Genomic DNA, 27,034 nt, shown 5'->3' on the forward strand with positions numbered 1-27,034 from the left:
CCTGAGGAGGCCAAACAAATTTATGACCGCTCCAGAAGACAACTCTTTTCTTTCTAAGGGAGTTCCTGTGGATGCTGTGGTGGTAGCAGCGGCCACAAAAAAGGAGTTGTCTGAGACATCTTCAAATATCCATCCTCCTAATAAAGAGTCCAGGACAATGGACAGGTATAGAAAGCATACCTTCTCTTCAGCGGCATTTACCTTACGATCACTGAATTACCTGTCCCATTTTACCAGACTTCAAAGGGATCTCCTGAAGGAGTTGGGAGATACCCTTCAGGGTTCAGTAGCTTCGGGATCCATGGGCAAGGTATCTGCACAGCTCTCCACCCTTACATCTATAGCTAACTCCTCCATGAGGTTGATTTCCTGAATTTCTCTTAGGAGACATTCCTGGATGTGTCTATGCAACTTCACGGAATCCTTTAAGTCTTCCTTTACCACCGTCCCCTTTGATGGTTCAATTCTTTTTTGGACTGCAGGTAAAAGAGACTTTGTCCAGGTGTGAGCAGGAAGGGAAAACCTTATCTGCTGTCAGAGTCTGTTTCTCTCTTCCTTCTAGACACTATGCCAAAGGTCAAACAGGAGGGAAAATGTGGGTCTGTAAATCCCAGAAAGGTTTCCCTCAGGCACAAGGTCAACCCTCTCCTAGAGGCAGAGGGGGAGGATGTAATGGAAGATACCACCCTCATGGCAGACGAGGTCCACAACATCAAGGAGATAGAGATACTTTCTCTGATCATCCCTTCCATTGCCCCTGAGGGGTTGCCCGACTGTCCATCTCTGAAGGCAGTCAGCAGTTGTCTTTCACTGTACCCAAGCACCTGGCTACAAATTTCCCAAGATCATTGGGTACAAACCATGATTTCCAAAGGTTACCTTATTCCCTTTGTTTCCGATCCCCTGGTAAACCGGTCTGTACCAGATGTGCCACCCATTCAATTAGACCGTGCAACATCAGAGGTCATCTCGTTACTTCAAAAAAGAGTCATCCAAGAAGTCACCACAAAGCAAATAGGATCTGGAACTTAAGATTCTGTTTAGTTCCAAAAAAGACAGGGGACTGGAGATCAATTCTAGATCTCAGAAAGCTTAACAAGTCTGTAAAGAAATCAAAGTTCCGTATGATCACTCTACAGACGATATTTCCCTTTATCGGGAAAGACAATTGCATGTGCTCCATAGATCTTCAGGATGCGTACTACCACATCAAAATGGACAGGTGCTCCAGAAGACATCTACACTTTCGGCTGGGAGCCAGTCATTTTCAATTTTGAACACTGCCCTTTGGCCTCACTACAGTCCCCAGAGTGTTCACCAAATGCATGGCAGCAGTAATGGCTCACCTGAAATGTCAAGGATTCCAGGTGTTTCCGTACCTAGATGATTGGCTCCTCACTGCTACCACCAAGCACCAACTAATCAGAACCAGGGAAGAGATTCTAGACTTGTGTGCCAGATTAGCATTACAATAAATCTAAAGAAATCAGCCTTATCACCATCGCAGCAAATTGTCTTCTTAGGCTCAGACATAGACTTAACCACCATGACAGTAAAACTGACACCAGAAAGGAAGAATCGTTGCACAACCAAGTCAGATTCTTGCTGAAGAAAGACAAAGTACAGGCCAGGATAGTCCTTCAGGTTCTAGGGACTATGGCTTCCACCATTCTCTTAGTTCCCCGAGCCTGACTGCACATGAGAGTACTTCAGTGGCTACTATTTGCCCAGTGGTCATTGCAGGATCTCCCCTTGTCTCACCAAATACTCATCACAAACTCCTTTAAGAAGGATCTAACATGGTGGTTACGTACGGATCAACTTCATCTAGGTTGCCAACTTGCTCCCCCTCAACAAAATGCAGTTTTGACCACGGACGCTTTCCAGATAGGGTGGGGGTGGGCATTATCCAGGAATGATGGTCCAAAGTATTTGGCAGGATCACGAGAACCACTTGCACATAAGTGTTCTGGAGATGAGAGAGGTGCTATATACGTTGCAAGCACTTCACAGTTCTCTTCCCACCGGGACAATTGCAATTCAATCAGACAACATGTCTGTAGTGTGGTACATAAACAAGCAAGGGGGAACCAAATCTTACCCACTTTGCTGAGAGGCTCTAAGAGTATGGAAATTGTAAATGGGCGATGGACACTCAATGCTTTCTGGTAGCAATGCACATTTCGGGGAAGTCCAATGTGATAGCAGACAAACACAATTCTGATGCCTCACGAGTGGTCCCTGAATCAGAAGTTGCGGAAGAGATTTTTCAGAAATGGGGCCAGCCTTGCTGCAACCTATTCGCCATGTACATAAACACCAAATACAGCAATTACTTTGCCCTAATTCTCCAATTGGGGATGTCACCCAGGGATGCTCTGGTCCACAATTGGCCTCCAGGACTCCTTTATGCTTTTCCACCCTTTCCTCTCATACCAAAAGTGATTCAGAAAGCAAAACTGTTGAAGAGTACCCTGATCCTCATTGCTCCTTAATGGATTTGCCAAGTCTGGTTCCCCTTCCTGTGGCACTATCTCTTGAAGGAACCATGGATTCTAGAACCATCTCCAGACCTCCTGATTCATCAATCAGGACAGCTCCATCCTACCATCCAAACCCTGAAATTCACAGCATGGCTGCTCCAGTTCCATGAATAGCCAGATGTATTTCCCTTTCCCCTACGGTCAAACACATCCTGATTTCTTCACACAAACCTTCCACCAGGAAATTATATTCCAGTAAATGGAAAAGGTTCTCCATTTGGGCAGCAAACCAAGGCATAGATCCCTACTCAACTCCTATAGAGTCTATCCTGTCCTTCCTGGCATCCATTTTTCAAGAAGGAGCTGCAGCTGCTACTATTAGAGTTTAGTTAGCTGCCATCTCTAATTATCATTTTGGCTACATGGGAAATCCAATCATGTCCCACTCTTTATGCAAAATCTTTTTGAAAGGATTCCTCCTTCTCAGACCTCCAATCAGGCAACTACCAGAGCCCTGGGACCTGAACCTAATTCTCACATCTTTAATTTCTCCACCCTTTGAACCGTCTTCTTCAACAGATTTAAAATTGTTGTCTTGGAAGACATTGTTCTTAGTGGCTGTAACATCTGCTAGGAGAGTTTCAGAATTGCAAGCCCTCACCATTCGACCTTCTTACATTGTTTTCCACAAGAATAGTCTCACTTAGAACCTTTCTTCCTAAGGTATGTTCAGAGCATAATCTCAACACAACTATCGAATTATCAGTTTTCTTCCCAAATCATAGTAATAAATCAGAATACAGACTGCACCAATTGGATGTCCACAGAATTCTCAGGTTTTACCTGCACAGGACTAAAGAATTTTGAAAATCAGACCGATTGTTTGTTTCCTTCTCAGACAAAAACAAAGGCTTGCCTGTTTCTAAGGTCACTTTGTCTAAATGGCTTTCAGACTGCATCTCATTTGCTTACAAAACTGCTGGCAAAAAATTACCTGCCAAAGTAAAAGGCCATTCAACCAGAGCAGTATTAACTTCATATACCTTTAGCTCAAAGCTCCCAATAAATGCCATTTGTGCAGCAGCTACTTGGGCAAGACCTCATACCTTTGTCACTCGTTACAAATTGGATTTGGCCTCCTGGGACAGGTCATCCTTTGGGTCCACTGTGCTGAAGAATTACGGCGAGATAAGACTACATAACATAAAGAAGTTATGTACTTACCATAACATTCCATGTTTGTAGTCAATCTCATCTACATTCTTGCATCCCACCCTCCTTCCCCCTTCCTGTATCCTGGAGGAACTGGTGGACTATCCATTATGCTGTCTGACCTGATTGTAGTTGTCCGTCCACTTGGCATGGTTAGTAATACAAAGTATTCTGTTTGTATGTGCATAGTTATTGATAGTTTACTTACTATTATATACGTAGTTACTTTCTTGCAAACAAGATCTGGGGAATTGCCGTGAGGCACCATGGAATAGGGGTTAGCCTCGAGCCAGTAAAAGCTCTCGAGCTTTAGTATCAGATGAGTCGGAGCCAAGAATTGGCTCCTAACCCATCCAGCAAGAATGTAGGTGAGATGGACTACAAACATGGAACGTTATGGTAAGTACATAACTTCTTTTTATTCATATAGTTAGGAATAGTAATAAAGTAGTTGTAGCCTTTGTTACATAACAGTACTTTCATAAAAGTTCTATGTCCAGAGTGTAATTTAAGTGTATTCCTACATAAGGAAGTCTAAGTAGGAAAAACAGGAAACTTTTGTTATATCAGAAAATTATCTTGAGGCTAAAGTATACCTGATACATATAAAGGGTGAGGGCGGGGGATGCAGACAAGCTAAGATGGTATACTAAATTTAATTACAGTCAGCATGCATTGGAAGACATGGCCATAATATAAGCTCTATTTAACCTTAACAGTAACCAAGGGTATGAACAGCAAGGAGTTCAGGAGGGAACTAAGTCAGTAATAGAGAGAGAGTAGCAAATAAACCGTTTTGTTAGGGATGCATGACAGAAAGGAATAATGTGTCTTTAATGCAGTTAAAAATGGAACCTTTTTTAAAAATAGATGAGTTCAGGAAGCAGTGTAAGGTGTAGATATAAAAGTCAAATTCAGTTTCTTAGTCAGTAGGGACATTTGTGAGGTTGGATTTTGCACGTTAGTTTTATTACACGATTGATAATCTTCACAGTGAATTGTGAAATGGGATGCCCATGGATATTTTCACAGGTTGTACAAAATTTGGAGAAACTGTGTGGCTAACTTCTGATAGGGTGCTTAGTTCTACATTAGGGTACAGATGATACCAATATTATGTGTACAAGAAGAGTATAATTATCACAGATTTTTTTGCATTTCTGCAGATTGCTGGAACAGTTTACAGACTATATTGCCAATTTGATGGACTTGCTAGAATGTTTTCTGTGTTTTTACATATAGTTATTGTGTGTGTGTGTGTGTGTGTGTGTTTGTGTGTGTGTTTGTGTGTGTGTGTGTGTGTGTGTGTGTGGTTCCCTATTAGAATCCTGAAACACTATAAGCCTGAAAGTCAAAATCCTGAAAACTAATGACTGAAAATGCAAAATCTCGAAAATGCAAAATCCTGAAAGTCAAAATCCTGAAAATACAAAATGGACATACTGACGTCATTGTGGCTTTGCTATTGTTAGCCCTGTGGTGTTAGGTCATGCGTTGGGTCCGGGTGAGTGTGCGGTTGGTTTTAAGTTAGGGTTTGGGGCGGTATAAGTGAGTTAGGGTTAGGGCGCAGGTTAGGCATGTATGCAATAGTGACAAATATTGGGGTTAGGGGCGGTTTAAGTGAGTTAGGGTTAGGGCGGGTCAGGTGAGTGTGCGATAGTGACGGACCTTAGGGTTAGGGTTAGGGTCAGGGTCAGTTGGTAGATATTAGTGTCTTTATAGTGACATATTTGCATTATTTGTGTTTTCAGGATTTTGACTTTCAGGATTTTGCATTTTCGAGATTTTGCATTTTCAGTCATTAGTTTTCAGGATTTTGACTTTCAGGCTTATAGTGTTTCGGGATTCTAATAGGGAACCGTGTGTGTGTGTGTATATATATATATATATATATATATATATATATATATATATATATATATATATGTATAGAGTCGATGCATAGACAGGAGTTGTGGTATTGTATGAGGAAGTCGGGAGTGTCAGAGAAGTATGTAAGAGTAAGTAGAGCAAGAAAATGGTCTCTCCACGATGTAACAGATGAAAAATTTTCCAAAAAAACTAAGTAATCCACTGGAATATGTAGAAGAATAAAACCTTTTATTTTCGACAAGTGGGATGATGAGCGCTTTTGCGTGGATACAACCACGCTTCTTCAGATAATGATTACACCCACAAACAGACATTAAATAGCAAAGCAATAATTAATAAGACATTAACTAATTAGCAAAATCAATTGATATTTAAAGATGTAACGCAGTAATAAACAAGCTTATGTATGATGCATATAAAGTGCGTTAAAGAATATATTAAAATAGCATTTAAAAAACAACATTTAAAACGTACATAGAAATTTTTCTTTTATAAAAATCGTGCTATACTAAACTTTTGATTTTCTAACCAACAAACAAATAATCTAAATGCATTTTAATTCAACCTAATCATAATTTGATTCAATGTATAATAAAATGTAGCAATATAGAGAGAATGAACTTTAAATAAGGGGGGGGTCATAAACAATCATAAATAATGTGTGTTTTTTTTGAAGTATGTAAGAGTGGTACAGGATATGTACGAAGGTAGTGTGACAACGGTGAGGGCTGCAGTGGGAGTGATGGATGCGTTTAAGGTGGATGTAGGATTACATCAAGGATCAGCTCTGAGCCCTTTCTTATTTGCAATGGTGATGGACAGGTTTTAAGACAAGATCAGACAGGAGTCCCCGTGGACTATGATGTTTGCAGATGACATTGTGATCTGTAATGAGAGTAGGGAACAGGTGGAGGAGACCCTGGAGAGATGGAGATATGCTCTAGAGAGAAGAGGAATTAAGGTCAGCAGGGCTAAGATAGAATATATGTGTATGAATTAGAGGGAGGATAGATGAATGGTGAGGATGCAAGGAGTAGAGGTGGCGAAGGTGGATGAGTTTAAATACATGGGATCAATAGTTCAGAGTAATGGTGACTGTGGAAGAGAGGTGAATAAGAGAGTATAGGCAGGATGGAGTGGGTGGAGAAGAGTGTCAGGACTGATTTGTGACAGACGAGTACCAGTAAGAGTGAAAGAGAAGGTCTACAAGAGGGTAGTGAGACCAGTTATGTTATATGGGTTAGAGACAGTGGCATTGACAAAAAGGCAGGAGTTTGAGCTGGATGTGGCAGAGTTAAAGATGTTAAGATTTGCACTGGGTGTGACGAGAGTGGACAGGATTAGGAATAAGTATATTAGGGGGTCAGCCAAGGTTGGAAGGTTTAGAGACAAAGCCAGAGAGGCAAGATTACGTTGGTTTGGACATGTGCTGAGGAAGGATGCAGAGTATATTGGGAAAAAGATGCTAAGGATGAAGCTACCAGGTAACAGGAAAAGAGGAAGGCCTAAGATAAGGTTTATGGATATGGTGTGAGAGGACATGCAGGTGGTTGGTGTGACAGAGCAAGATGCAGAGGACAGGAAGAAATGGAAACAGATGATCCGCTGTGGCGACCCCTAACGGGAACAGCCGAAAGAAGATGATGAGAGTTGATGCAATATTACAATATGCTCTTCATAAATTATTATTTTCACACTCTTGTTAAAAAGGGGTTGTTATTGCTCAGCTGAACTTCCAAATAAATAAATAAATAAATTAAAGGAGATAGACTTCCTTATGAATCAGAGAACTGAAATGATTTCTTTTTGACTTGTCTGCTTTGAAAATTGTTCTTGTTGCCTAAGTAAATTCTATCTCTTTCACTCACTTTTATTATTTCACATTTAACCAGCTGACATAGAAACATCTATCTTTTTTTTGCCTTAGCACCTTTGTTTCTAGTTTATTTCTTATATTGTTGACAAGTATTTTAGTTTAATTGTACAAGATTAATGTCTCTTTCTTCCTAATTACTGCATTCATAGTAGCACATTTGCAAGATAGAAGTTTACCTCTCAATAAATCCAGGCTCCCTTTGTGCTAAGCACATTGAAATATGTCTTCTAATTTCAGTTAGACAACACTTTAATAGCTCCCTGGTAGTCAGTTTTAATTTCAATGTTTACTTCATTTTGAAAAAAAAAAACCTTCTAGACAAATGAGGCACATTTTTAAAATGTAATGTGGCTGCCACATGGTAAAGGAGGTAAAGTTTTATATGCAACACTCACACATGCTATGCAGCTAACAAATTAAACCCAAAATACTTTTACATCTTGTTGGCTTTCTATTTATTTAGTGTAGGTTCTTTTCATCTAAGAATCTTTGTTAGATGCCCTTAGTCGGTTTACATTTTAATTCCAAAAAGCACTAGTACTGTGGAAGATTGAATTCACTATTAATAGCCTGCTGACTGTCAGTGAGAGAGTATAGGAATTGTGTCACTTATGCATAATTTCTAGAATTCATATGGAGGGGGGTCATTAAGTTCAATGTTTCGTCTACAGATGTCTTTGACTTAGATTTATTTGATGCTTCTGAATACCTTTTCATCAATTATCTTGATGTTATCCTTAAAGTTATATCTTCCTTCTCTCCTTCTTTGTTCTTTAACAGGAAATCACACTATAACCATAAATTTAATGCATGAATTCTTCAGATGTTATACTGTCTTTTAATCACTATCCCAACGTCCCATTCTACATTAATTAATTTGAAATTCCAAAAATCAAATTTGTCATTTATGCTTCTTATGTTTAAGAACAGGAGAGAAAATGCAATGTTCTTTAAGTCATGATGATTAGCTCTAGTGCTGACAGAGAAGAAGCCCCTTTGTGTTGTTTATGATGTTTGCAATTTTAGATGTCCATAAGCAGCAGAGTTATTACATTGTCAGAACAAATGAAAAATAGAAAAGCTCTGTTTCCTACATGCTAAGCAAAATTGGTAGACCAATCTCAAAAATACCCTTTCCAAATGGATGGCAAACTCTCACATTTTGTTATGATTCAAGCAATAACTGTTGAGGATCTCAGTTAGGGTATACATCACTAGGACAGCAGGCACCACTGCTGCCTAGTACAAAATGATGTCAGTTTGTTTTGTAAGGCAACAACTTTGACGTCCACCTATATGCACCTCTCTTTTTATAACACTGTTAAGAACCCAAGGTATTTTTTCTCTAGTTTACTCATAGAAAGAATAAATGATTGCAGTAGTCTTATGTGTTACTTCAGTAGATGAACACTGATCATCCACAATATCCTATGTGCTTGAATGGTTATTGTCTTTTGTAAGCATTCTCACACCCCACAGTCAGCCCAAGGTTTTCTATCCTTCCTTTCTGATTTTAGCTTCATTCTGGTTGACAGTCACATAGTTCTGAAAGATGATAGAACTGCCTGGGTTTGGTTCTAACCTAAACAATAGCCATGATATTTATGACAAAAGTAACATGATTATTAATAGAAATGATTCAAGGAAGATCTCAGCCATTTTGTTTTACTTTTCCTCCTGCAGTTCCTCTTCTTTGAACCCTCTTTCTAGACTGGTATTGTGTGTATAACAGTTTTTAACCTCAGCTTTACCCAGGGCTGCAAGTGGCAAATATAACATATATCAGCTCTGAGGCAAGTTGTTGTTTGTCTTTTTGGCTTTTCCCGGTTAGGGGTCGTCACAGCGGAACTCCAGTCCGCTAATGATTGGCAGTAGATTTTCACGAACGCCGAGGTGTCAGCTTGATGTCCAACCTTCAACGAAGGCACGCCCATTTACACATGTCTTTCGAATGCCCATTCAACCGCGGGGAGGACATGCAGACTCCACACAGAAGGCACTCCCCACACTTCAGCCGAGAATCGAATGGGAGGACCTCTTACTGTGAGGCAACAACGCTACCACTGTACCACCGCAGATATCAGCTCTTGCCTAATAAAAAAACAAAGAATTATTGTAACAAAATGTAACTATTTCTTAGATGTAAGGCCAGAGCTTCAGAAAGTAAGTTGTTAATTTAAGAATATAATTCTAAAAATGGTAGAAGAAAAGAACTCTGTTTCCATTACTTGAAGTTTAGTAAACTTTTCAGAAGGCGTAACAACAGATCATAAATCTTCAAATCTACAAAAAATTAAAATAAAAGCAAAATAAAGTTTTCTAGACATTACTCTGTGGCATAACCAAAACAGAAGATAAGAGAAATTAAGACATGTTGGTGAGGTAATCTTGACCCTTTATTAAAAAACTAGGAGTGATTCTATTGTTTGAAAGCTCATCCAAGTGCAGCCCATTGGATAGTAACTTCCTTGTGAATCCTCATATTTTCCAACTCCTCTGCCATTTTTTTTATTTTGTATGTTTATATATAAAGCTTGTAATGCATGGCAAGCTTGTAAAATACAGTTTGTAAAAGTCATTGTTGTCAAACATGCTTATTCCGGGGGATAGATCTAGGTAAGCATTAGAACTATACCCATAAAACAGTCGTCTCATAACTATACATGTGTGTGAGTGTGTATTTAATTCTGATTATACAATTTTAAATCAAATTAAAATAGCATTTGCAGTACAAAGTTTGATTCCTTTCTGTATTGCTTTGAAGAAACTGTGTGCAGAATGCTGCAGTTTGAATACCAGAGTGCTAGCAAATACTTCATTGCTTTCTTATCATTTAATGTATTGCTGTGGAGGATAATGCCTTAAATTAAAAAAAAAAAAGATGTAAAACACAGATTTAAGGAACTGGCTGTTCAAATCTTGTTTCTATTATCATATTATTGGTGAAACATTTTTGCAGGTTTATATCAAATTTGCCAAACATATACAAGATAATCATGATACATTTCTTGTTGTCTGAGCTTGCAAATTATAATGATTATAGTTGTGTTTTAATCTTTTTTTTTTTCTATTTCAGGACCTACAGTAGTGCACACATTTTTAACTGCTGCATTATACAATGTGACAGTCTATGCTGAGAACCATGTGGGAAGAATTAAGGCATCTACCAGTATCTCTGTGCTCTACAGAATGCAGCGTATGTATCTTTTGATGTAACAACATGGCATTGTCTCAACAAGTGCTTATTAGTAATATTCATCTTACAGGATATAACATAGCATCTTCAATAGTATTTTGTACTGTGCTGAAATACTTTCCACTGGTTACACATATATGACTGCACTATCCACATTTCGGAATGTGGTATAATCCATACTATGTAATCTGCATTTAAAGCAGTACTGTATTTAGGTTCCCTTATAATGAAAGTAGCTTAATAATCAAGGGGGCACATTACATTCCTTATACTATGTTGTTTCTTATCATAAAAAAATAAATCTATAATTCACCCATAAATAACCCCATAAGAACTTCCATCATGTTAAACAGCATCTCTATCCTGAAACTAGAACAGTGAACTCAGTGCATCGTTCAGACAAACTCATGAGAGTTGGAGTCTAGTCAAGTGAGAAAGGAGAGAACTAATTTTCAGCAATAACCAATGTCACTGCTCACACTATGTGAGGAAAGTTATTTTCACAGTTAGACCCCATTGCCTAACAGTCATTAACCCCCATGTGGCCAATCAGCCCATTCATTGCCCATCTTAAGGGAAAAGGCCAGCCACGAGGGGCCATCATTAAGGCAGGTATCAGTAGTGGTCTGTGTCTTTTCTACTCTTGTACTAATATCCCTGTCCACACTCTGCCAGCATGACTGAAAGGAGTCTGCAATGGACTAAATTCTAAGGATGTACCTCCTCACTTTTGCAAGGTATGTTTCATTCTTGCAGCCCTGTTCAGCAAAGCTTTGATGCATGAGAGGTATTTTTTCCAGTATCCACCAATAAAATTGTACTTGTCCAGTGTGCCTTTGCGTATATACAAACCTCTCCACCCCAGGGGAATAGCAATTGAGCCACATCCCTTTAGTCTTTTTCCTCCCTGACTAACTCCTCTAATGGCTTTGCCTGTAATTAATCCCTGGTTGCCTTAGGCCCATTGGCTCTATCCTTCATTGCCTATGTACACTACAGCCTATGTCTATCCCTAGTCTGGCTCCAAGGTACAAATTACTTAGTAGAGAAAGTTGAGGTGGGGAAGAGGAATGACATCAGTGTTCTATTTGGTCAATTGAGGACTGAGGGAATTGACAGAGCATTTATGTGCAGTTGTGGTAAGACTGTGTATTACTGAAAGATTTTAGCATTGTTTACACATTATACTGTACTTCTGTCTTCATAAGTAGAATTACTTGTAAGAATTAGCGGTTTGTATTTTAACCTATAGTTTCATTCACAGTTGTGGCAGAACTGTGGACTACTGCCAAATGTAAGCCTCATTTGGTCATTTATTACAGCATTTTTCCATAAACAGTGTTGTTGGTAAATTTATGCATAGTCAAGAACCTTTGTTTTTGGCGGGATTGTAGAAGTGTCAATATTGTGAATTATCCTCCAGGATTTGTACTTCAGTACTTTTCTAGCTGTTAATATTTCAGTTTTGCTGCTAGAGATTTAAATTCTATTTATTTACCTGCTTAGAGTTGCATTTCACTTTCTGTCTACTTTGCTACTATTTGTCCCCTGTTCTTTGGGTCTGTCCCAGAGTCCACTGAGACATTAAGCTAAAGTTTCTGAAATTTTAACCATAGGACTAGAGCTGCAATAGTGGCTTTATTTGATTGGATCCCTCTCTAGCTAGTTTGTTGTATTTAACACTAAAGCTACTCCCACCCTGTGTCTTTTGTTCAAGACTCTGAGAAGTGTGAAAATCCCCAAAGTGTGAGAAACAAGCTTTTCATTAAAAGGGGAAAAAGCTTTTATTTAAATTTTGCTTTAATATTTTAAGTTGCAGTTATGGTGACCTGTGAGGTGATACTTTTTTGTACTTTTCTGCTTTTTTCCATGTTTTAGCCAACAAGAAGGGTATCTGCTTGCTTTTTTAGTTTGTTCTGGGACCTTAGTCTGGTAGCTTCATTAGTTGTTGTGGGAAGATAGTGTACTACTGTAAGATTTTAGCATTATTTACACATTATACTGCACTTCTGTCTCCATAAGTAGAATTAATTATAAGAATTAGCTGTTTGTATTTTGACTCCTGTCTGGGACTTCAGTCTGTAGTTTCATTCACAGTTGTGGCACAGCTATGGAGTACTGCCAGATTTGAGCATCATTTGGTCATTTGTTACAACACTTTTTTGTTAGTGTAAATGCTAAATTTCTGCATAGTTTGATGCCTTAGTCTGTGGTGAGTATGCAGTAGTGACAATATTGTGAATTTTGCTCCAGAATTTGTACATCAGTACTTTTCCAGCTGTTTATAATCCATTTTTGCTACTAGAGTTTTAGATTCTTATTATTATTTACCTGCTTAAAATTGCATTTTAGTGTCTTTCTGTTTACTTTGCTACTGTTTTTTTTTCCTCTTCTTTGTACCTATCCTAACCCCTAATGAGACATTAAGTTAAAGTTTATGAAATCCTAACCATTGGACTAGGGCTCCAATATTGACTTTATTTGAGTGGATCCTGCTCGTAGAAAGTCTGCTTCTTGCAACTTTAATTTTTTTCCCAACCCCCAGTCCTTTTGCTTTGTGGTTTAAAAGGCTGTTTCTCTGCTTTAGTCCTTATGGTAATCTGACTTCCAAAGTCCCTCTATCCCTCTTTCATTGCTATTGTCTGTTATGTAAGCTATTTAAGTACTTTTCTAACCCATCATTTTTCATATATCCTTAATATTGTCTACCCATAGAACTGAACCCTGTGACCAAGTGTCGTTCAGGCAATCCATTGTACACAAAAAAGCACTGAGCAGCTAGTTTGCATGTTAAACAGCACTACTGTCAAATCTTAGAGCCCTACCCCATACACCATCCAAAGAGACCTCTGTATAATACAGTCCATACCCTACAGAAGTGCACCAAAATACAGTGCCAGACAACATGGATATGCAATTTCCAAATGTTGTTTTAGTCAGGTTGATAGATATAGGGATCCAGAGACAATGCAGCAATTAACACAAACAGATAGGCAATCCAATAGTAATCCAAGTTTATTAAAATAGGTTATTGCAATGATTGTCTGAGGAAGGCTGGTGTCACAGCCAAAAAGCGCTAACCTATTTTAATAAACTTGGATTACTATTGGATTGCTTCTACGCTGCCTATCTGCGTTATTTGGTTTGGTTTGTTTGCTTTTCTGGTTACAATGCAACAATTTTCTCATGTATACATGCAACCATTTAATCCTTAAAAACACATAGTATGCAAAAGATGCACAAACACAATTTCACTTGATACAAAAATCTTATATACAAACAATAATGTCGAGAACATACACAGTATATCCACTACACATAGTGTCCACCACAAACAGACCAAGTTATGCTGAGGCACTAATAAGGAATCTTCCCAAACCTCAAAGTCCTCCAAAGCATGTAAACATGAACACCTATCTTCAACAATCTTTAAAGCACTCAGTAAAAGCAACTCCAAACATCACACATAGACTTACATCCAGGGGAGCCCAAAGAGAAAAGTCCTTAAGGCAAGCTAACACATTACCTTGAACTCTTGTCATAGGGGATCCACAGTATGACACACAAATCCCCCATTCACCAGACTAAACAAGGAGAATATATTGGTTAGCTGTTTATCTGGAGCCAAAATCCAGCAAGTTATACACATACTCAAGTAACTGCTCCACAGGTACCATTATGATTCTATCATAGCCCATGTGGGAATTAATGATCTGAGACATACTTCCCTGGACAATTTGAAGAGAGATATTATTGATCTATCTGAATATGTGTTTCAGGCAGCTAGGTGCCTTGCATTGAGCAGCATTCTGCCATCACCAATTACAGTGCCACCGTATGAACAAAAAGTGATTCACTTCAATAACTGGCTTAGTTTCTGGTGTCTTTCCAGGAAGGTTCAATATTTTTTAGCATGTGATGAAATGGTGAACAATGTTGCTTTCACAAAGGATGGTTCTACACCCCCCCTAGGATTCCTAATATTAGCTATAACTTTATCCACTCCCTTAAAACCCTTTTTAGCAATGCCAATTTGACAAACCTACTGACAAATAAAACCCAAAGCAACCTAATAGTGTTACTGCTGAATGCAAGGAGCCTAAACATGAAACTCCATACCCTATTGGATGGTTTAAATCTGCAGGAAGTACTCCCTGAACAAAAAGATTCAGTGCCATTCACACATTTAGACTTTGAGCTGCAAAGACTGGGACAAAAGATAGAGGAGTACCAGTCAACATTATCAATAAGAGTACCTGTAGGTTGGTTAAATAGGATGATGCTATGAAGTTTATCCATTTGTAAATCACCATAGACAGACTCCCATATTCTAGCAAGTTATAGGTCACCTTGTATGTCCCAAGAATCCCACATCTGATACCTAGACATACTGGAGACACTCACCATTAAACCATATATCTCTCTCATGGGAAACTTTAACTACCTATGTATAGATTGGGAAACATACTTTGCCTCAGACTCTTAGATACAAGGTGTTATGGACTTTATTACCAGAAATATCCTTGACTAGATAGTGCACACAACCACCAAAGGTTCAAACATTCTGTACCTGGTACTCACCAATATGGGAGAGTACTGCATCCCCACCCCCACCCCCATGTCATGTCTGCACTGGTGTGATTGGACCACAAAGTTGTCTCCTTCAAAATAAAAATTCACATGGTAACTACAGAAAACCCTGTAACAGTAAGGAACTGTTCCAAAGCAACTACACCCTAAATGATAGTTGCCAAAAATCAGTGCCTCTCCTAACCCCAAGTTCACAGCAGCCTATGTGGAATCATTTACAGAGATTCTCTATAATCATGCAAATGGCTGTATAGAGGCTGCTGTACCATCTAGAAGTATTCCCAAAACAAAGTCTAAAAACAAACCACACTGGTGGAGTTCTAACCTTATTATGGTACATAGCAAGAGGAAAAAAATTATGGTTAAAATCAGGAAGAGCAACTCCCATAATAATAAGAGCTCTCTAATTAAACTAAACAGGAAACCAAGAGGACTAAAGTCAAATAAAGCCAATTACAAGGTCAAGCTAGCCTCACAGACTAAAGACAACCACAAGGCCTTCTACAACTATGTCTGTAACCTCAAAGGCAACACAAAGCAATATATCCGAACTGGGGAACAATGGTGCCACCTTGACTATGCTGAGTGACATCATCAATCTGCTGTCTGAGAAATTCAGCTCAAACTACACCCCAATCCTCTTCCCCATGAAATATCTACTAGCATACCTCCCCACAACTATTAGTAGGGAGCAGGTCCTGGTGGCACTTGCTAAAGCCAAAAAGACATTATCCCAGGATGCCTCCTAAATATCTTGAAACATGACATATCAGGATCACTTCAGTTGCTTTTCAACTATAGCCTCAAATCAGACTTTTTACCATGAGAATGGAGGGCTGCAATGGTTATCCCACTTCACAAGGATGGACCATCAACTGACCCCAGAAACTACATACCCATTAGCCCGACTAGTCTAATACTTAAATCTGTATAACAAATTATCATGGACTTATCAACAAAAACATAGGCAAATTTAAGGCACTAGACCCAAACCTGTTGTTAAGGGAAGGTCATTCCTACTAAGCCTGGAGGACTTCCTTGAGAAGGTCACCAAAGTAATGGATGAGTGGAAAACAGTGCATACCACCTACTGACCCTGGCTAAAGTGTTCAATACAATATGCATCCCAGGTATCATTGACAAACTCACCGAACTGGGCATAAACCACTACATAACTCCCTGGATTTCCAGCTGGCTCACAAACAGGACCCAGGAAGTCAGGATTGGTGAGATCACCACCACTAAAAGACCAGTCATCAGCAGGATACCTCAGAGGTCCATGCTGGGACCACTTCAATTTGGCATCTACTTTTCAGAGTTACAGACCAATGTCGAGGGGCTTTGGCTGTCCAAGTTTGCAGATGACTGCAAACTGGGAGTCATCATGGATTCCCTCACAACTCAAACATCTTACAAGAGGGTCTAACATGGATAAATGACTAATGCCAAATTTATGGATTAAAACTTAATGATAAGAAATGCAGTATATTGTCTTTTGGGAAAGCAGCCACTCAGGCTAAATACTCCATTGATAAGACACCCCTAAGAGTGAATTAGTATTCAGAGATCTGAGAACATATGTAGACAGTAATCTGGCTTTACACCAACATGTAACCAGATTACTGAATCTGAATTTCACTTCTGAAGCTTTACATTTCAGGATATCTCCATCTGAGTCTGTGATTTCTCTAACTTTGTAGTAAAAAAATTAGTTGGCACTGGAATTAAGTGCACACCATCCCAAACATACGTCTTTTTTTTTTTTTTAGAAGTAGGCCAGATACATAGAAAGCTAATGATTAATGATTATTACTTTCTGCTTTAGCATTTGGATTATATATCTTTTGTAAAAAAAAATAAAAATAAAAAAAAAGAAAGAAAATATTTAAATGATTCCAGAAAAATGTCAAACTAGTTGTATCATAAAATGATTTAAATATGACACACTAAGAAGATTACCCTTGTCATCCAACATTATCCCCCACCCACAACTATGAACACCAGCCATCAGATTTTATAATTATTGTTAATATCATCCAACTGCACTCAGGAAGAATATATTATAGACCATTCCCAGGACAATCCCTATTACTAAAACTGCATCCTTTTACTAAGAAATTGAGCTGTGGTCAGTGGATTCCCTGACTATATTTGGGAAGCCCTTTTTTATTGGGATATAGCCTTTGGATATGTAGATTGTATGTGCAGTAGCTATGCCTTTCAGTTCCTGCCCTTGTCCACTGTCTTTCCGCCTTCAGTTGGTAACAGTTTCTATAATTATAAAGTCTCACTTGATGTCTTTCTTCAGCATTTGCATTAGTAAGAAAAAAAAAGGGAACTCTATATAGAAATAAAAAAAATCTAACAGATAGCTCTATGGTAGCTATTGCCTGAACCCACCTCCCGTCAACTCTCCTCTATGCCTCACCCATTCTTATCAATCTTAAAAAGACAGACTTCGGCAAACTAGAAACATGCTGTAACAAATAAGCAAAATTTGCCACAGGCTCTACACATAGGACACACCATTGCCTCACTCTAATAAAACTCTCCTGGCTAGATCTACCAGAACTAGCTTATACCCAGTTAACCATGGCTCATAAACTACTTTATCAGCCTGAGAAAACTCCTGCTCTCCTAAACATACTACAACCTTATTCCAACAAACGTATGGTTCATTCAACAAATAAATCATTATTATAAGTTACCAAATCTACAAGCACAGCAGGAGACTCTCCGTATTCCTGCCACATAGCAAAAACCTGGAATATGCTTCCTCACTCTATTTGGACCACTATCAACTTAATCTGATTTAAAAAACTACTCAAAAATTATTTATCAGACTCGTGGCTCTGCTCGTGTAACACTCCAGGCTAACTATGAACAACTATAATTATTTTCTACCTCACTCATAAAACTATCACATTAATATGTTATTAACTCACCCACACATTGTTTCCTTATCCTACCTCCCCATTACTTTACTTAACTAGATAGAAACATCTTATTCACTAACTGCAACTGTCACCATTAAAAACTCCTCTCTTCTCTCAGTTTTTCTCATCCTGACCTCCTCTTTCCTCACTTCACCTTTCTCTCCTCTTCTTTAATGTAACTGAACAGAAAGTGATTACAGAATAATTTGCTTATTCTAGTTTGTTATTAACTGTAAATACAACTGTATAATTAATATTCAAAGATTCTACTGCCAACAGTAAGCCATGTATCACTATAGGTACCCTTTCACTAGTCTTTCACTATATATTGGACATCCGTACTGCTGCAACACCAGATAAACTCAGTCATCTCTGTTTATTATCTATAGCATAAATACGTTAAATTACTATATTTCTGTCATGTCTTTTACTATATAAAAAGCATTGTTATGTTTATGTATTGTTACTATATGGAGCTTTTTTTTCCCCGGGCCTCTGCTGGAATGGGGTTCTGCTCCATCAGACTTTCCCAGTAAGCAAATGTAAACTAAATAAATGCAATAAATAAATAAATTAACCAAAATTCTATTCCATACTGCATTTTCATTTAGAAGGATCAATCTTAGCCTTCCTAGGAATGCTTAAACCAGGTGGTTTGAAAAGAGACTGACTGGTAGTTAAACATTTGACCCACAGATGAGGGTTTATTTACAAGTGAGCAACATCTGGTTGATTGCGTATTAGTTGTCTAAAGTAAAAGACACCAAGAAACAAAATATCTGTTGCTGTTTTCCAGAGAAAATCACTGTAGGTGTAATTTCAAAGTGTGTGCTGGCAGTGGTTTTTCGCTTCATGTTTGTGTGACCGCTCATTTGGTATATACAAGACTGCATGGACATGCCCTTCACATAGGTGCAAGGGGATTTGCCATCTGCAATAAATGCTTGCAGGTGGTAGTTTCTCCCTTTTGTTGTTTATAGCATTTTGTTTCCTTGCTATCTTGAAGTTCAAGGTTTTTAGTAGAATTTGAGAGGATGATTGCAGATTCTGTCTTGACCATAGAAGTGGATCATGTTTTCATCCTTGTACTGATGTTAGGCAGTTGACCTTGTAAAGACTGAGTTAAGAATTTGTCAGCACTGAGTGCATCTTTTGTGAACCTGTGAAATGACAACAGTGTACCACACAGAGGATAAACCCTGCATATTTTACTAATCATTGTCCCAAATCTTGGCATTGGCTGTCACATCCCAATACTCTGGTTCAACCATGCAGCGATCCAGTTCGTCAATTTTGATTCTACTACAACTCTATCAGTTTTAATAAAGAGTCTTCTGTTTCAGGCAGAATCATATTCCTTGCATTCCAGGAAGCCTAAGCCTGATTATTTACATACCAAAGGGGGGCATTGTACTTAATGATAGGTCTGATGAATGCTGAATGCTGAATACAGTGGAACAATTACTTCCTTGACCCTAGATGACATACCTTTGTTTATAAGTTGCACAACATAGAGTGATTTTCTCACTAATATAGACAAGTGATGGTCAAAGGCTAGATTACTGTGAGTGTGTGTGTGTGTGTGTGTGTGTGTGTGTGTGTGTGTGTGTGTGTGTGTGTGTGTGTGTGTGTCTAAGTCCCTGACTACTGGGTCAAATCTAAGGGGTGTGTTGTCAATATGATAGTTACCAGGGGTGGATGACTTCCCAAAGGATACTATTCTGCATTTCTTGACATTCAGATTTCTGACACCAGTTATTTGTCTATGTCAGCCCTTCCTGGAGAACATTTGTATCAGTGACGGATTGTATGACTGCTCCTAATTTGCAATCATTTGCGAATTTAGTCAGCCAGAGGCCCTGACATTAGCCTTGACTTTGGAGAAGCAGGGCAGGTAGGAAGGATACCAAGATAATTCTATTGTTCCTTTGTGTACAGTGGAATCAGGTGAGATGGTTTTGGCATCTCTGCTTGTCCCCGAGGAACTCCACTTGTGACTGGCCTCTTTTTGTAGAGGTGGACTCCCCACTTCTAACTTTCTAGGTTTAATCTGTGAGCCAACTGGCTATCCACTGACTGAAATAATGATTTATACCTAATATCTTGACCTTGTCAATGATGCCTGAGTGAGGTATTATGTCAAGGTATGTATTAGATCAAGGTAGACAGTGTGAACTTATTTTGCCGTCATCCATTGCTTTGATGACCTTCTCAAAGAAGTCCACTAGGTTGAGAAGGCATGAACTGCCCTTGATGAAACCAAATTGGATTGGGTACACTGTATGGAGGTTTCCCATGTCATTATTAATCATTTCCATGATAATTTTTCCATGGCTTTGCATATGGAACTAGTGAGACATATGAGTCTGTCGTTTCCAGGGTTTGTTGATGGACCTCCTTTGTGTGCAGTGATGACTGTTGCTGTTTTCCATTTGTGAGGCACAAAGCCTGTTTGGAGGCTACATTTGTGTATTTTGTTTGAAGATGTAGGCATAGCTAAAGAATGCCTTGTGGTTGTCCTTGGTGTGGGAGGCAAAATTTATCGACTTTGGTAGACTATCTGTCCTCTTAGTTTGTTTAGTTTGATAAGAGTGCTTTTATCCTTTTGGGTGCTACACCTCTTACTTTTTGCCATGATTTTCTTACTTCTGTTATACAGCTTATTGATGTTGTGATTCCACCAGTGTGGCTTGTTTGTTGAGTTCTTTGTGTACTTTTTTTCTGGTGGGTATAGCTGCCTCTATGTAGCTACTAACATGATTGTGTAGGATTTCTTTTAACAGTTCTGTGTAGGCAGCAGTGTTCTCCATGCTTATGGGGACTTGAAATGTTGCCTGTTATGACTTAATGCTAGGAAATTAGCCTTAGAGTAGTGCCTGAACATTCCAATGTTAGCTGGAGTTGTGGGTTTTATTTTCACTTCAAAGGAGACCATTTTGCGGTCTGACCTTACCAGAGAAAATATTACACTGTGGGCGTGCAGTACTATCCCATATTAGTTTGGACCAGAGCCAGTATGTTTGTACCCCTGGTTGGGGTATTGACAATCTGATCCAAGGTTTTTGTGTTTAGAAAATCCAGGAATCTCTGTGCCTGCACATTTGGTGTCATGTATGATTCACACTTAATAGTGGGGTAATTAAAGTCACCCATGAGAATGGTATTGGGTTGGATAGTGAATGTTTCCAATAAGTTTAAATATATGTTATGGGTTTCCTGGGTCACAGAGGGGGATATATAGCTTCCAAGGAAGTGGTATAGGATTTTGTCTGTGGTGATTTGAACATGGAGAAGCTCAAGTATGTTGTCCTGCTTGACCAGCCTTGAAGTATATTTATTTTTTATGTAAATCAGGAGTAGCCCCTGTCTGCATAGTAGCTTGTCTAAATGTGTGAAAGGCTGTATAGCCTTACCAGTGTACTCTCCTTGGCTTTAAACCATGTCTCAGTGACCGCACAGACATCAGCAATCTATATGGTGAGGAGAGCTTGTAGGGAGTGGAGTTTCTTGTTTAGACTCATAGCATTGAGCAATAAAACCTTTAGATTCTTGTTTTTTCTGTAGATCAATATGTCTGTACAGCTTTAAGAAGCTTTATAGGGGCTTGCACAAGTGTATTAATACTAAGCACATACAAGCCTGACTGCCATTTTGTAGTAAGCTGTTGAGATGTAAGCATGTATGTGTAGTCTGTCAGTTAATCAGTTCATTTATGTTTTATAATGCTGCTGTCCATCCTGATTTGTTTCTGTGTAATAAAGCATATAAACAATCTACCCTGCCTGTTTGTCATCTATACTAAAGAGGGATGAGTGACATGGTGCCAGAATGGGATCCAGATTCTCCAGATTCGAGACTGAGAGGCACTCAGTTAAGACTGGAGGAATATACAGGAGTAAATCATTCCTACTGCAAATATAACTCAGAAAACAGGTCGGAAATGAATTTCAGGTATTAAAACTTGCTCAAATGATTTCTTATTTCACAAAACATGAAATGAGACATTCAGAACAATCTAAACAAATTTCTAAGTAACAGAAATATCCTAAACTGTGGCATATTAACAGAAATATTTGAAAGAACTACAGAAAATGTTTGAAATAAAGTCCAAATTGCATAAAATAAGGGAAACAACCACATTTTTTGCAATGCATTAATCAAAGCTATTTGAGATGTCTGAAATGAATTAAGTGTTTGCATGTTTGTGCAGTCTTACAGTACAGTTATTTCACAAAATACAGCCATTTCAAAGCGTATTTCACAGAGTACAGTATTTCAAAGAGTTTATTGCCCATTTGAATGTTATTACAGGCGCATAATACAGCTTGTTCATAGATAATTACAAGGGCCATATTTTTACAGTATGTTTGGTCATAATTTTCTTGTATGGCAGATGGATTTCGAAAATCAGGTCCAGCTTTGTTTGACAATAATATTGCAGAGAACTGGAGAGTGTTTGAGCAAGAGTATGATATTTTTTATACAGGTTGCATTTTCTGATAAAGATGACCGTACAAAGGCATTTATTCTTTTTAATTTATCTGGATCAGAAGCCATAGAAAGAGAGCATTCATGTGTGTATGCACCTGCCGTCTTTGCAGGAGAGGGGGAAGACCATTATATAGTTGTACCGACTGAGTCAAGTGAAACCCTGAGTGCTTAAAACATAAATTTAGAAAAATATGTAACACCCAAATGAATATTGTAATGGAAAGGCACTTATTTTATACAAGGGATCAAAAGCCTGGTGAAACATTTGCAGCATATGTGACTGATTTAGGAAATAAGACTAAAAAGTGCAAATCTGGTGATTTAATAGAGGAGTTGATAAAAGACAGACGTGTGTGGTATTAAAGATGATGCTGTGAGAAAGATTTTGCTTTGTGATAGTGATTTAACTTTGAATAAGGCCATTGAGATTTATCAGATATATGAGCTCACAGAAAAGCACACAATATGCTTACAAATGAAAGTGGCCTTGGAAGATACTGTAGTAAAGCCACTGTTGATAGTATGCAGCACATGGTTAAAAGAAAAAAAGCCCAAGCACATGGCAGCAACTGTAAACCCTGCAGTAGTCACTGGGAACCCCATAGCTTTCTACCAAATTCCAGAGTATGCACAGTCACAGTGAAGCATAAGAGTAAGTCAGCAAACTCAAAGAATGGGCCCCACCCAGTTTTATTGCTAACCGTTGTAGTTGTGATGGAAATCATGAGCCTAAAAAGGAAAAATGTTTAGCTTTTGGTCAGCAATGTCACAAATGTAATAATTATTCCAAAAGGGTTTGTAAATCAAAATGGACACATTCTTTTATTAAAAAGGAACATTCCAAGAAACAAGTTGATCAGTTAGAAAGCTGTGATCCTACTTTTTATGTTGCTGGTGTTTCTTTGCTTCATGAAACAGTCAATGCAGTAGATTTATGGGCAAAGAATGAAGTATTTTGTACTGTTCAGATAGATGGAAGACCCATAGAACTCAAAGTTGATACAAGTTCAAAGTGCAATGTTATGTCTGCAGAAACATTTGCTAGAGTATGTGCTGGTGAGAAGCTTGATTTGGCAAAGTGTGCTAAGCTTGTTGCTTATATTGGTGAAGAGATTCACACTGAAGGCTCAGTAGTACTTTCATATTGCTCTGCTGGGAGGAGTTACAACTTGTTATTTTATGTGGTCAAAAGGCACGTATAGTCATTATTATGGCTCAGAGACAGTTTGAAAATGGGTCACTTTCATTTAATAAGGAAGTTCATCATGTTAGCTTAAAAGACCACTGCTCTAATTTCACCAAGTATATTTTCTCTAACTATGCTGATCTTTTTGAAGACAAACTACGCAAGCTTCCAGTTGTGTACTCCATGAAGTTAGACCCAGATGTCAGCCCAGTTGTCAGGCCAGCCCAGAAAGTTCCAGTAGCTATACAGAACAGAGTCAAAGCCAAGCTAGACAAAATGGTACAACAAGGTGTGATTTATCCAGTTGGTTCTTCTACTCCAACTGAATGGGTGACTTCCATTATAGTAGCTCATAAGAGAAGCTCAAATGATATCAGAATATGTATTGATCCAGAGAGATTTGAACAAAGTTCTGAAAAGACCTCCTCATCCAATGCACACAGTTGAAGAAGTTGCAGCTCTTATGCCAAATGCTACTGTTTTTTCTGTCTTTGATACAGAGTTCATTTTGGCAAATTTTTCTTGACAAGGAATCTTCATTGCTTACTACATTCAGTACTCCTTTTGGCAGGTACAGATTTTTAAGAATGCCATTTGGGATAAATTCTGCCAATGAAGTCTTTTAGTGTGCAGTGGAGCAAATTTTTTCTGGGTATCCCTGTGCTATTATAGTAGATGATCTTCTAGTAGGAAGTAATGGTGAAGTTGAGCATGACAGAAGCCTTAAAGTTCTGGAAGAGCACGACAAGTGAATCTTAAGCTGAATCCTCAAAAGTGCAAGTTAAGGTTACGGAAAGTTACTTATGTTGGTCATTTATTTACCATATCTGGCTTACGACCAGACTCTTCCAAGCAAACAGATATTCTTGAGATGCCAGCTCCAGACAATGTTCAAGCCCTTCAAAGTTTTCTTGGCATGGTTAACTATCTTGGCAAGTTCATTTCAGATTTCAGCCAACTTGCAACACCGCTTAGAGAGCTGACACATAAAGATGTGGCCTGGTCATGGTTGGAACAGCACCCGAGAGCATTTGATGCCCTGAAACAGAGAATTGCCAGTCCATCAACTCTCAGATATTATGATGTTCACAAACCAGTTACTCTTTCCTATGATGTTTCGAAATTTGGTAGTGGTGCAGTCCTTCTTCAAGAGAGTCAACCTGTTGCCTGTGCATCCAGAACTCTAACCCAAACTGAAACACAGTATGTTCAGAGAAAGAGGTTTTGGCAATTATAGGTTCATAGGTAGGTTCTAGGCTATCTGCCTGAGGGCATTTATAAGCCTAGCCAGAGTGTGTCAGCTTTTGCCACCCCATTGATTAATTAACTGAGCCTCTGTCAAGAAGAGCCAATGAAGTGATCCCAGGGGTGTATTTTCTGTTACCCATCCACTCGTCAAGGTTTCTCTTGAAGAGTGTTAGTGAGTTAGGAATTTTGTTCCAAAGCATGGGGAGTCTCTGTGACAGGAATCTATCCCTCCAGCATGTTCTATTTATTGTTGTGGCGAGGTTTAGCTCACTAGAGCGAGTGGCTCGCAGTGACTTGGATTTCTTTAGGTGGAGCATGTCCATCAATTCTGAGTTGGACATGGCTTTGTAAGTCAGGCAGAGATCACCACTGAGTAAGAGATATGCCACTGAGTACAGCCAAAGTTTTTTCAGTCGGGCTGCACAGGACATATGTTTGCGGCCAGTAATCCTCTTGGTGAGGTACTTTTGTGGTCTTTCCAGCTGTTGGAAGTGTCTTGTGAGATACATCCCAAACAGGGCATTGTACTCTATGATGGGTCTGATGAGTGACGAGTAGAGGGATACTATAACCTCTTTATTTCTAGATGTGAACCGTTTAGTAATTAGACGGGCTACATAGAAGGATTTCCTAACTACTTTGACGATATGATTGTCAAAGGAGAGATTACTATCTACCTGGGTCCCCAGATCTCTTATTACCTCTTCTGTATTAAGAGGGCTGCCACCTATGTGGAAATTCATGGGTGTTTTGTTTTTCCCAAATGGGATGACTATGCATTTTTTGGCATTTAGCTCGAGACCATGACTTTGGCACCAGGTGTCCGTCTCAGTAAGGCCCTTTTGGAGAATGTCTGTGTCAGCCAGAGAGTCAATTATGGCTCCCAGTTTGCAGTTATCAGCAAACTTGGTTAGCCATAGTCCTCCTGTGTTTGCCTGTACTTTTGAGAAGTATATGGCCAACAGTAGTGGTCCCAGGACCGAGCCTTGTGGGACACCACTTGTGACTGGTTTAGAGTCGGACCTGGAGCCCGCTATTCTTACCTTGTGAGTTCTGTCTGTAAGCCAGTTGGCAACCCATCTCATGACGTAGGGGTTTATGTTCAGGCTGGTGAATTTTTCTGTAATTCCCGAGTGGTGTTGAAAGCCTTGGCAAGGTCAAGGTAGGCTGTGTGAACCTCCTTCCCCTCATCTATGGCCTTGGTGACTGTCTCAAAGAAGTCAACCAGGTTTAGTAGGCATGATCTGCCCTTAACAAAGCCAAACTGGGTCAGGTCAAGTGTTTGGAGGTTCCCAATGTCTTTGTTAATGAGTTCCATGGTGATGCACTCCATAGCCTTGCAGACTAGGCTAGTTAGGCTTATGGGGCGATAGTTACCGGGGTCAGTTGTGGCTCCTCCTTTGTGGAGTGGAATAACCGTTGCTGTGTGCCATTCTATGGGCATGTAGCTTGTGGAGAGGCTGAGGTTGAACAGTGTGTTTATGTGAGGGGTTAGTTAATTCTGTAGTTTGTGCAAGACGCAGCCTGGGACACCATCTGGCCCCACTGACGCTGTGCTTTTGACTTTTGAAAGGGCTGTTTCCACCTGTGCGTCTGTGATTTCCAGGACACTACACTTTTCCGGTATTGTTGTAGGCCCTTTTGGGGGTGAGAGAGGGGTGAAGTTTGCACTGAATCTATATGCCAGGATGTTGGGAATATCAGTAGGTTCAGTATATTCTGTGCTATTTTGCACTAGCTTCAAGTATATCTGCGAGTTGCCACTTAGATTCTTGACATAGCTAAAGAAGGCTTTGTGGTTATCTTTCGAATCCTTGGCTATTTGTCTTTCGAAGTTAGCCTTGGATGATTTTATGAGAGACCTTAGTTTCTTACTGATACTGATCAGGGATGTCTTTCCTTCTTGGGATTTGCTTTTTTTCTGAACTAGTTTCCTCCTTCTGT

At 39.1% G+C, this 27,034-nt stretch overlaps 1 protein-coding gene across 1 annotated transcript in view; it reads left to right on the forward strand.

Moving 5' to 3' along the window:
* Positions 1-27,034, forward strand: part of PKD1L1 (polycystin 1 like 1, transient receptor potential channel interacting) — a 1,345,235-nt gene that overhangs the window by 16,786 nt on the left and 1,301,415 nt on the right. Inside the window, exon 2 of the mRNA XM_044065604.1 lies at positions 10,520-10,639. Coding sequence (XP_043921539.1) covers positions 10,520-10,639 — 120 coding nt within the window. The remainder of the gene's footprint in view (positions 1-10,519; positions 10,640-27,034) is intronic.

This window comes from Protopterus annectens, chromosome 3.part0 (assembly GCF_019279795.1).
Source record: "Protopterus annectens isolate FY-2018-M chromosome 3.part0, PAN1.0, whole genome shotgun sequence".
In the NCBI taxonomy this organism is placed as follows: Eukaryota; Metazoa; Chordata; order Ceratodontiformes; family Protopteridae; genus Protopterus; species Protopterus annectens.